This window comes from Elephantulus edwardii, unplaced genomic scaffold (assembly GCF_000299155.1).
Source record: "Elephantulus edwardii isolate Elephantulus edwardi_28Jun2011 unplaced genomic scaffold, EleEdw1.0 scaffold00155, whole genome shotgun sequence".
Taxonomy (NCBI): domain Eukaryota; kingdom Metazoa; phylum Chordata; class Mammalia; order Macroscelidea; family Macroscelididae; genus Elephantulus; species Elephantulus edwardii.
The window spans coordinates 7,832,328-7,844,828 of record NW_006399905.1 but is presented as its reverse complement, the minus strand read 5'-3'; the positions used below and the strand labels follow the sequence as shown (position 1 = coordinate 7,844,828).

At 42.6% G+C, this 12,501-nt stretch overlaps 1 protein-coding gene across 1 annotated transcript in view; it reads left to right on the top strand.

The window, feature by feature from the left end:
- The window catches only part of LAMA3 (laminin, alpha 3), a 383,386-nt gene that overhangs the window by 136,791 nt on the left and 234,094 nt on the right, over positions 1 to 12,501 (top strand). The window contains 3 exon segments of the mRNA XM_006895048.1: positions 1,497 to 1,587; positions 7,545 to 7,676; positions 10,252 to 10,314. Of these exon segments, the coding sequence (XP_006895110.1) occupies positions 1,497 to 1,587; positions 7,545 to 7,676; positions 10,252 to 10,314 (286 nt within the window).

Genomic DNA, 12,501 nt, shown 5'->3' with positions numbered 1-12,501 from the left:
TTATTGCTGTTCTGTATGTGTGACAAATGTGACTTCTCTGTGGAAGTAATCTTCTTGAATTTTCCCCCCTCTCATTAAAGTCAAGTACATTGGTGCATTTTGTGCTAGAGTGCAAAGCCAGGACTCTCACTTCAGAGCCCTTTCCCTCTCTTCCCATCCAGTGATAGGAAGAATCAGAGTTAAGCAAAGTTCCTCTTCATTATATGTCATAGTGGCAAACTGCACAGTGGATAGGTTAATTGGCATTTGATGGGAAGGGAAGTGGATCACACACAGATGGTTCTTGTTTTGCCCAAATGTTTATGCATCTAAATGTGAACACAGAGAAATGTCCAGTGTGGTTTTTAGACCTTAATGTTAAAGTGGATTCAGATTTTAGCCTACAGGACAAGGGTGGTAACAATAAAAGCCTGCAGTCAATAATATCTGAAATTAGAGAAAGAACACAGAAAGAGCCTTTGTTCTCTTCTGTCTTCAGCTGCAGACTCTTGTGTGAGTCAAAGTGTGTTTTATTTGTTCTTTGTACCTCCTGTTGCCGTTCTTTTCATTAGTGAAAGAGCATTGCTTTCTTGGTTATTTCCAAATTGGATAGAAAGAGCCAGGATTGAGCTAAATTCGTGGTGTCTAGAGTTCTTGGAAAATGAGGATACATGTTGGGTAATTTGATTTTGAGTCAATTATAAGTATTAACTTTGACATATAAAAGGCTGTCTAGTATTAAATTTTAAAATGAGCTCTGTGTATGAAACTCAGGCCTACTATTTTTGCCATTTATGTAATAGAAATGTTTAGACAATGGTTTCATGACTGAGCACAGTGAAATTAGAACAAGGAGAGATCTGTATGTGCTCTTTCTTCCCAAAATGGGGAAGATATTAACGCACATATGGTCTGTTATTCCTTGGTTAAACCCTGATGTGACTTACTATCCATTCCTTGTTCTTTGGGACGAACTGTGGGGAATAGTCCTACTGACTTTTTTTCATCACTGAATTGAATCTTTCCTTAATCAAATTGTGTGGTAGAGGAGAAATCCTGGGCTGCCCAGTACAGGGACCTTTCCATCATTTTTTGTTTTAATGGAGGAAAAAAGTCTTCCAGAGCCAAAGTGAAACTGATGTGGCAAATCTTGAAGACTGAAAGTCAAGATTAGTGCTTGTTCTTTTAGTGACTTTGAAATTAGAATTGTGTCACTTAACTCACTCATTGTCATTGAATCAGGAGTGACTCACAGCTGAGCCTCTATGGGGTTTCTAAGGCTGTAAGTCACATGGGAGGAGATTGTCCAACTTTCTCCCAAAGTACTACTGGTGGATTTGAACCTCTAGAGAGGTAGGGCCTTTGGGTTAGCCGTGTAACCCTCCAAGGCCTGTGCCACCACAACCAGAATTACACGACAGAATTATAATCTCCTAACTTTGTTCCTCTGGATGAATAACACGATGTAAGGGCTTTGTTAGTACTCTATCCTCTAAATTCCTCTCGTTTCTTTCTAGCACAACACAGCTGGGATAAACTGTGAAATGTGTGCGAAGGGTTATTACCGCCCTCACGGTGTTCCGGTCGAAGCCCCACGCGGCTGCATCCGTAAGTTTCATTTCAGCTTGGTGAATCTGAGTCAGTGATTACTGCAGCGGGGACTCATCAAGTTAAATTCTGATTGGCTACCAATTTCCCTTCATTCCTTCCCTTGATATTATCGATTCATCAACTCACTAGCCACAAGCAGTTAATCTCGCCAAGACTAATTTCTTTTCTATAAATAGACATGATTCTCCTAAAACTATCGTCCTGTGATAGTACTTTAAACCTAAACCCAAAAATGTTCCCAGATGTCTTATTAACCCTTTGCAACTTGGGGTACATGCAGTGCCCACCTATACTGTTTATCTCTGGGGTTTAGTAGGAAGTTGATATCCCACTTTGAATGCGTGCTGTCCTCTGAGGAGCCTGCATCTGAAGAACCAGGCTTCATCTCATCAACCCCAGCACCATGTGCCTCCTATTTGTATAAAACATCCTTATTACCTTACTTTCCCCTCCATTTCCTTTCAATGTGTCTTCCATTACTGAAAACACATGAAATCAATACAAGTTCATAGTAGATAATAATTCCGTATTTAAAGAACCAAAACCAAACAGTAATTTAGCTTAACTCTAAAAAAAAGAATATTCTGTTTTTGAAAAACAGTCTATATAGACCCAATTTGACAACAGTGACTTGAAAGATTAAACAGTAACTACCTTATGGGACTGTAAGTTTATGTTAATAAGGGAGGAAAAACTCACTCTTCTGAGTTGTAAAACTTTCTGTAAAATGGCTTAAACTTGTAGAATGTAAACAACACTGGCTGAACTGTACATGTGGAAATGATTAGATTGGTATCTGTTTTTGCTATGGCTATTCAACAACAGCAACAAAATAAATTGAAGAGTGGAAGCGGTAGTACATTTTTAAAAGGTCATGTAACATACTATCAAAAACACCTAGGAAGACACCTGGCATTGGGCTTGGCATGTGGTATAGACTTGCCATGAATATTATTTTCTCCATTTTCTGCTGTTTTAACACTATCGTTATGCCCTCTGCTAGAAAATTGTTTTTCAGAGTTAACGTCAAGTCAGCATTGATTTCACACACACACACACACACACACACACACACACCCACACACACACCCACACCCACACCCTGCACACACACCTCAAAAACAAAACCATCCACGTTGTCTTTGGGTTGATTCTGACTCCTCCATTGTGACCCTCCATTGACTTTCTGAGGCTGAAAAATCTTTACTGGAGGAGACTGACTCATCATTTTCCCATGGAGCAGGTGGTGTGTTTGAACCTCCAACTTTTTGGTTAGCTGCCTAATATGCTACACAAGGATTTAATAATAGTTGTTTTTAAACTAGTTACAATTTGTTGAACATTTATTGTATACAAGGTTTTGAATATGTTACAAAATACATATCTTATTATAACAATACATTAGGACATTTCATTGTTTTCCTCATGTTAAAATATGGGAAAGTCAAAGAAAGGATTAGAGTAGTGGAATATTATCCCTAGTCTCAAGACAGGGAGTTCTGGTGGCTTAGTGACAAGTAACTGTGTTACAATCCAAAGGCATGAAATTCAAATCCACCAGCTGCTCCATGGGAGAAAAATGGAAAATCTCCCATGCGATTAACTGCCTCTGAAAAGACACATCAGGGTCAGGTATGGTTCAGTTCTGACTCAATGGTACACAACAACTACAGTCTCAAAACAATGGTAGACCCAGGCATTGCTCGTCGCTGATATTTGTCTGTTGTCATTGTGCCATTAAAAAAAATGCAGTTGTTTTCCCCACTGATAATATCAGTCTTAGGTCAGATTGTGGACTTAGACCCTTATGTAACATACATGACATTACCTGAGAGAAGAAGAGGCAATATCTCATGTGATTTATTGCCTCTGAAAACCTGCTGGAGGTTCAGGTGTGGGTGGGTTCTGTTTCGATGGCACACAATAACAATATACGACATTATATAATCTAGAACCTACTCAGTACTTGGTTCTTTTAGTAGCTCTGCTTGTCACAGTTGAAAAACAATTCTAGTCTTTAACTTGACCTCTGTGCCTGTGGTCCCTCCATTCCAGAATACATTCTTCATTAACACTTGAGGACATGCACTTTTATGAACTGTGAGAACTTTTTAACTCATCTTTCTCCCTCTAAGTGATCTTGGTTGCTAAAAACAAAACAAGAAGTTTCCCCTTTCTGCTGACAGCATGCCACAAGGTTTGGGTTCACCCCTATTTTCCAGGGGTTTGTACACTCTTCTGAACTCTTTTTTTCTTTTTCATTTTGACTCTTTTACATGGCCTGTACCTTTGTCTTGTTACTTTAATATACCTTTTCCACTTATTTTGTTGTTGTTGTTATATGACATCACGTTGACTATGACTCATAATGACCTTATGTACAATAGCTCTGAACCCTACTCTATCCTGAGCCAGTCTCTGACACGCCTACCCTCGTTACCCCAGGTATTGTATAAATCCATCTCATCTTGGGTCTTTCTTTCCTGCACTGTCCCTCAGCCCTTCCTTAAAGACTGGTCCCTCCTGGCTACATGCCCAAAGTGTGTGAGATGGAGTCTCAAAATCCTTGCCTCCAAGGAGCAGCTGGATTTTACCTTTTCCAGGACAGACCTGCTAGTTCTCTTGACAGTCCATGGTATAGTCAATACTCTTCTTCAACAACACAACTCAAAGGCATAAATTATTATGTCATCCTTATTTTGTTGTTGTCATGTGTCATCAAGTCACCCACAACTCGCAGGTACCCTATGTACAATAGCTCTTAACCCTGCCCTATCCTGAGCCAGTCTCACGAACTCTGACACACCTAACCCCATTGCCCCAATTACCATGTCAATCCATCTTATCTGGGGTCTTACTCTCCTGTGCGGTCTCTCCACCCTTCCAAGCATCATGTCCTTCTCCAAGGACCGGTCTCACCTGGCCATAAGCCCAAATTATGTGAGATGGAGATTCCAAATCCCTGCCTCCGAGGAGAAACCTTGTTTCTCTATCTCCAAGACAGACTTGTTTGTTGTCCTGGCAGTCCATGGTGTATGTTCAATAGTTTTCTCCAGCACTACAATCCAAAGACATCAATTCTTCTGTCATCCTTAATCAATCTAAAGTACTCAAGAGCAATGGTGTCTCTCTGGAGACTAAGGTGCGCCTGATACAGGCCATGGCTTTTGCAATCACTTGTTATGCATCAGAGAATTGGACAATGACTAGGGAGGATAGAAGGTGAATTGACGCCTTTGAGCTGTGGTGCTGGAGAAGAGTATTGAATGTACCATGGACTGCCAAGAAAACAAATAGATTCATCCTAGTAAACCAAGCTGCTCCTTGGAGGCAAGGATTCTGGGGCTTCGCCTGACATACTTTGGACATGTTGTAAGGAGAGACAGGTCTTTGGAGAGGGACATCATGCTGGGCAGAGTGGAGGGACAGCGCAGGAGGGGAAGACCCTCTATGAGGTGGATTGATTCAGTGAATGGGGTAATTGGGATGGATGTGTCAGAGGCAGTGAGATTGGCACAGGATAGAGCAGGGTTTAGGGCTGTTGTACATAGGGTCGCTATGAGTTGCAAGCGACTCGACGGCACATAACAACAACAACAACAACCCCCTGATACATAGCAAGTAATTGTGAAGACCATGGCCTGGATCAAACACACCTTAGTCTCTAGACTGACATTGTTGCTCTTTAGCACTTTGTTTTGTTGACTTATTTTGCTAAAAAACAACAACAAAATGTGTTCCCACTTTTCTTCCCTCTTCCTTCTTCATCTGTAGAGTGCACCTATCACTTTCATCAGCCCACACAGAATCCACCACGGTAAAGGGAAACTGGAAAACAACATTGTGAAGGTTACTTGCTATCAGTCAGACCTACTTATCGTTTTCTCAGTTTCTTTCTTTCTCATTTATTATTCTCACAGAGAAGTTAGAGACATGGCAGTGATGATCTGTAGGACATATATGTTTTAAAGAAAATAAGCGAATGGTACTAGGAGGTTCCAGGCTAGGAGTTCTTTTTACTTTTATTTTATATTGGTTTGCTTCGAAAGTTCATATACATTGTGTTTCACACTATCCTTCATCCACATTGTGTTTAATATCATCATTCCCATGCATTGTGTTTTATAAAACAAATCACCTTTGGACTCTGCCCGCTGTTACCCTCAGTCTGGGAGTTCTTTTTTTAAATTATTTTTCTTTCTACTGGGTTGTATACAAAATTTGTACACATTGTGTTTAGTTTCTATACTTGGTTTCACACATTTCTCTATTCATATTGTGGTTCATATGATCATTCCTATATATGGCGTTTTACACAATTAATCACCACTGAGCCACGATTACCCTACCTTTCCAGGTCCTCACTGGATCTTTCCTAATTCCTGCACTCTCTCCTTCTGCCCACTAAACTCTGCAACCTTGTGTTTATTCCCCACTTCCACCTTTCACCATCCTCCACCTTCCCTTTGCCCTTTAGGATTTTTGTACACATCTTACTAGTAATCCTTCTATTTTGTTTGTTTGTTTGTTTGTTTTAGTTTTGGGTTTTGAATTTTATACTTATTTATTTACGAAGTTCAAATACATTGTTTTCCACACAAGATCCTTCCCATTTCCTTAACCCCCCCCCATCAAATGATACAACCCTGTGATTAACACCCAATCCCCCTGCCCGTCCTCACCCCTCTGCTTCCCCCCCCTTGGATCCTCATACTCATTCTACAATAATGGTTTTATACTGTATTTGTCCTTGTGGGAGTGAGTTAGTTCACTCGGCATAACACTCTCCAGTCTCTCCCAAGTTATGTAGTAATTTACAAAATCATTGCTCCTGCATGCTGCATAGTAGTCCATCATGTGAATGTACCACAAACTCTCAATCCATTTGTTTGTGGTTGGACATCTGGGCTGTTTTTGTGATGGTAAATAATGCTGCTATGAACATTGGTGTACAAGTCTCTTTTTGAACCTCAATTCTGATTGGAGTATATTCCAAGCAATGGAACAGCTGGATCATATTGAATTTCTATGTTCAGCTTTTTGAGGCAACACCAAACCGCCTTCCAGAGTGGTTGTACCATTTAAGAGTAGGCTGGGAGTTCTTGATGCTCGTCTGTCCTCACTCTCCCAGGTCCTCACAAGAAATGTTCTAAGATAAACCATGGTCCCGTGTCCCAGTCCAGAGTGAGGATCTGCTCAGTCTAGCGAAACCATAAATGAACATTTAGTATTGTTCCTGTGTTGTACTATAGTGTAGAGTCAGAACCAACCCATAACTGACCCTCTGGCCGGTTTTCAGAGGCAATTAATCACATGGGAGGAGATTACCCATCCTTCTCCTAAAGAGCAGCTGGTGATCTTGACCTACGTACCTTTGGCATTATAACACAGCTTCTTGCCACTAGGCCACCGGAGCTCCTGGTATACCGAAACACAAGACTTGTAACTGTTTGGTTGCAAAATTGGCCTTCAGCAAGCCATACCACTTGGATCTAATATTTAAGTAATAGGTACAATCTTGCTGTGCTGTCTATATGCTGTGTCAAAGCATATATGCTGTGGCTGCCTCCCAGCTGTCCAATGACAACCATGTGTGAACATTCACACCTGGCCCAGGGCCAGGAGCTGGGCTCCATGACCCACTGACACTTACCCTCCTCCTGATCCATCCTGACCCTTCTGATTTGGTTTGTGCAAATCTTACTCAGACAGCTGGACGATGTTAAATGAATTACTGTCTCAAGAACTTAGTGTAAAAACTCATGAAAGGCCATCTCTCAGGCCTCGTGAGATACAATGAGGACCATTATTGAGGAATGAACTGGAAAACTGGCTGTGCCCTCTTCAAGAATAGCTGTAGAGCCCTGAGAAGTCTTACACGTTGTCTTTGAAGTTTGAGGGCGTATTTGCTTTCAGTGAAAGATGTGCCCTCTGATTTCTTGTATTTCTCACAGCTTGCAGCTGTAACCTTGAACGTGCGGATGGCTGTGAGCAGGGCTCTGGCCGCTGTTACTGCAAGCTGAACTACCACGGAGACCACTGTGAGGAGTGTGCCAATGGATATTATGATTTCCCGTCCTGCTTAAGTAAGTATTGGTTATAGAACCTGGGGCCTCCCAGCTTGTTCCAGGGCTGAGCTTTTGTGTATTGACTCTGAGGGCATGAAATGTGGACTACGGTGGAGGAGACAGAAAACGGAGAGAGGAGGTTATATTTACAAGAAAACATTTCTAAAACTTTGGAATACGTAATTTTTAAGTTTTATAGTTGATTCTAAGAGGACTCTGCTGGCTTAGTGGTATGGAGTTGCACTGCTAACCAAAAGGCACGTGGTTTGAATCTGCCAACAAGAAAGTTGGAATCCACCAGCTGCTTCAAGGGGAAAAGATAAACACTGTCCACCTCATGCAATTTACTGCCTCTGAAAACCCACTAGAGAATCAGTCATGAGTTGGCTCTGATTTGATGATACACAACAACCTTTCAGAAGCAGGTCACTGGGTCTGTCGTTCAAAAGGCACCTCTGGATTGGTGAGTAACCGTTTACCCTACTCAAGAAGTCGGAATAAACTATGCTGTCGTTGTGCATCTTTGAGTCGGAACTAAGCCGTAGCTGACTGACCGTCGAGCAGGTTTTCAGAGGCAGTAAATCTCACGGGAGGAGATTGTTCCATTTTTCTTTTGCGGAGCAGCTGGCGGTTTTTGACTGCATACCTTTGTGCTGGCAATGCATGGAGCCATTCCACTCTGCATACAAGGGTCACTGATTCAGAATGGACTTGAGGGCAACTGGCAATAGTATAGTTTTACTTACCTCCAAAGGATAAGCTGTTGACTGTTGTTGTGTGCAGTCGCTTCTGAACCAACCAACCCATAGGAGACCCTCAGAGGTTTTTCAGACGCAGAGGGACCCACTGCTCATCGTTCTCCTGCTGAGCAGCTCGCAGATTTGAACCACTTCCCTTTGGGTTGGCTGCACGTTCCTTACCACTAAAAGGGTCAGGTTATCTTACAAGAAGTATCCTTTCTATAGATCACTAGGATCAAATATCGGAAGCTTTACCTTAATACAAACCCATAAGGAGATTATTCTTTACGGATAGAAGAGCTGCTATGGTCTTCTAACTTTTTGTTTGTATGCGGATAATGTATTGTGTTTCTGGTAGAAGGTGGATGTATTTTTCTCTTTTCTGCTGTATAGTGGGCCATGATGTCATGCAGGCCACAGCTTTGCCCACTGCCATGATCAAAGTAAAAAACTTGACGTGTTAGAGAAAGAAATGTATATATATGATGTGTGTGTATCTGAGCCAGAAGCATGTGCAACATAAAACAAAACACAACACAACACAACAACACAAAACCAGTCAACCCTGGAGCCCTCCTTGATTCTGACCCCTGGTAACCCGTGTGCTCTAGATTAGAGAGGCTGTGTGCTCCCCAAAACTCCTGAGGCTGTGACTTCTCATAAACAGATCATGAGAATGTTCTTCTGAGACATCTGTTGAGTGGGTTCAAATCTCCAGTCTCTCATTAGTAGTCCAATGCTTAAGTCTTTCATTAGTAGTCCAGTGTTTAAGCATTGTGCCACTTGGGACTTTATACATGAAGCAAGAAAGCAAATCGACTAAACAATGTAAATCGCTGTGTTTGAATTAGGGTTCTGTTTGCTCAATAGCAATCTAAACACCCTACATATGTTAAAAGATGGAATATTGGCTCAAGGCGAGACTGGCCCCTTCCTTTGTGCCATGTTAGCCCATCCCCACCCTCCCAGCTCCTTCAGATTAATCACTGGGACAGTTTTTTTAGTTTGAGTGAAGGCATGTGGGGTCTGGACTCATGTGAATCATGAATCACTCATGTGATCAGTTTGTCCCTGCTGTTCCAGGGTGATTGTTAGGACTGTTAGGATAACACCCACTTTCTCTCCCAACACTGTCCTTGTTTGAATGATGACGTATTTGAAGTTATACTTAAAGCAACCGATGTTGTAAGCCTAAACACAGTAACACCAAATGGTGATGTATTCCATGTAGAATCTGTGACTGTTGGATAGGGCTGAGGCAAACACTGGATTTACTTTCCTAAGAGGAAAAAAAAAGAAACTTTAAGGGAAAACATTTTTTCAAACAATTCTCATTTTTGCATTTGAAAATAACAAAGTCGCAAGTGAATTCAAGACTCAGTGAAGTGGGAAGTAGGCTGTGTGTTAGGTTGGGCTTTGTTGTTGATGTTGTGTACCACAGAGTTGGAACCGACCCATAGCTGACCCTCCAGCAGGTTTTCAGAGGCAGTTAACTGCATGGCAGGAGATTGCCCATCCTTCTCCTGCAGAGCATCTGGCGGATTCAGACCATGCGCCTTCGGGATTGCATCACAGCTTCTTGCCACTAGGCCACCAGATCTTCCAGGATTATTGTGAGCACAAAACATCATTTCTGTTCATTAAACAACAGATCAAAACTCCTGATCAAACTGATTTCAGCTATTGGATGCACCTGAAATTGTGCAACGCTACACTTCTTTCATCTAGTCTCTGCCTGCTGCTTTGCAGGAAGTTGGAAAGGGCTTCCTCCTAGTCCAGGGACGCTAGTGTTGCAAAATACTGTTTCATTAATTATTTCCTCTATTTTTAAAGAAATTATTTTCTTTTTACAGAAATGCCCACTTTCCCCATTTCTACTCCCAGTTCTGAAGATCCAGTAGCAGGAGATATAAAAGGTACGTAACTGCTCTTGTAGGAGAACTTGAAAGAAAATTTGGGGCTCAGTCTTCTTATTTCCTCTAAGAACACTGCTGTACTCAAGTTCAAACCCTCTTTCCCAGAGCATGCTGGGAGTGTTTCGAGGCCTCTCAATGGAATTCTTCATCTCCATTATTTTCTACTCCATTCTAGCCACTATAACAGGGAGCTCTGGTGGCATTGTGCATTCTGTGCACGGTCGCTAATGTAAAGGTCAGAGGTTTGACTCTACCAGCCGCCCCATGGGAGAATACGAGCCATCTCCTTCTATAAAGATTTGTTGTCGTTGTTGTATGCCATTGAGTTGGAGCCGACCCATAGCTGACCCTCCAGCAGGTTTTCAGAGGCAGTTAATTGCATGACGGGAGATTGTCCATCCTTTTCCTGTGGAGCAGCTGGTGGACTATGCCTTTGAGATTGCAGCGCCGCGCCTTGCCACTAGGTCACCAGAGCTCCCTAAAAAACTCAGTGGAGGATCCCTGTGAGTTGGAACTGACTTGATGTTAGCGAGTTTGGGTTCATTTTCTTATTTGCAGGACATCTGCTCTTGACCGCTGCCCTAGAATTTTATGATTCCAACTCGCCTACTGGGGCTACAGAAGAAAGAAGAGAGGCCTGGTTCTGTGCTTCCATGAAGGTTACAGTCAAGACTACCCAGTGAGGGGTTCTGTAACACTCGGGGTTGCCATGAGTCTGAATTGACTTGATAGCAGCCATGTTGAAAATGAACAGTTTGGGAAAAGAGAAGAAACAGAGAGACCTGTGAGGAAACCATTACAATAATCCATGAGAAAGAGGGCGGTGGCTTGGACCAGGAGGGTGTGTTTGGAGCTGATGAGGAATGGCCGATGTGGATACGGTCTGTTGTCTAAAGGTAGAACAACAGAGTCTATAGAATCCTGTGCTCTGGTGGGGACCAGGATTGGGGGTCAATGGCTGGATTGGAAGGAGAATGAGAGAGAGAATCCTGGAGAGGCCTCGAGACTGAGCAGACAGAAGGATGAAGGTGCCATTCACTGAGGCAGGAGAGACCTTGAGATAAAGGTAAAGGTCCGTGGGCTAAAGGTTAGGCAGTTTGACATAGGTCAGAGCCTGTGGAAGCTTTTTTCTGGCTGCTGCTTTTCCTCTGTGAACTAAGAAGGTCTGGGGAAGAAAATAAAGGTGGAGAAGAGGTCACTGAGCATCTGGAATGGGGGGGAGGCGACTGTGGGCAGAGGGGTGTGGGCAGCACAGCTGTGGGAGGGCTCACTGAGGTCCATACTGTGAATGTGATTAAGCCACAGTGCTTGGTCTCAGAATTCAAAGTTACACTGTGACTCAGCTCACCTCCCTGTTTCCTCTTCCTCCCTATCCATACTTTGAAAACCTGCTGCAGAGTCGGCTATGAATTGGTTCTGACTCAGTGGCAGTGCACGTGCACACACAGTTCCCCACCCCACCCCACACCAGCCCCCACTGGTGCTGTGTGTGATTGATGTAGAATATTGTCTTATGGTTTCAGCAGACACAGGCGCCTGGGGGATGGAAGCTGTTCTTGACTGGGTTGCAGTCCCCACCCACTGTGCCCCTGTGACATCTTGCCCATGGGGATGCCAGCTATTGTTTTCTTAAGTGTTTCTTAATTGACTAGCATGGAACTAACTTTCAGATCCTTGATTACAACACACATCTCTGGTTTTCTATTTATGGCCTGTTTACAGCACTCCCTTTGTTAGTCAATTACTTTTCCCCTCCAGTAGGCTTAGTGGTGACATCAGGAAAAGAAATTAATTGGCCTCAAAGGGAAGTTCAGAAGTCTTACAAAATACAAAATATTAGCAAAGCCCAAGAACACAGCCTCAAGGAAAAGAAATTTCCTAATTAATGCCATTAGGTTTGTTTGGGGATTGGAATAAAGAGCTTCAACCTAGACTTCTATTAATGGATTTAAAAGTTCGCCCTTTGGGGCATACCTTCTAGCCGTGAATATTAGCAGTACAAACAGCTCAATTGCCAGAGTGGCCTAGTGGGTAAGGAAGTGCACTGCCAACCCAAAAGCAGACAGTCCATATCCTCTGAAAACCTTTTGGAGGTTTAGTTATGAGTCCAAGAATTTTAATGTTTTTAGACACCTATTCAGGGAGCTCATATGTTGTTTCATGAAATTCTTCTGTGTCTTCCAATTC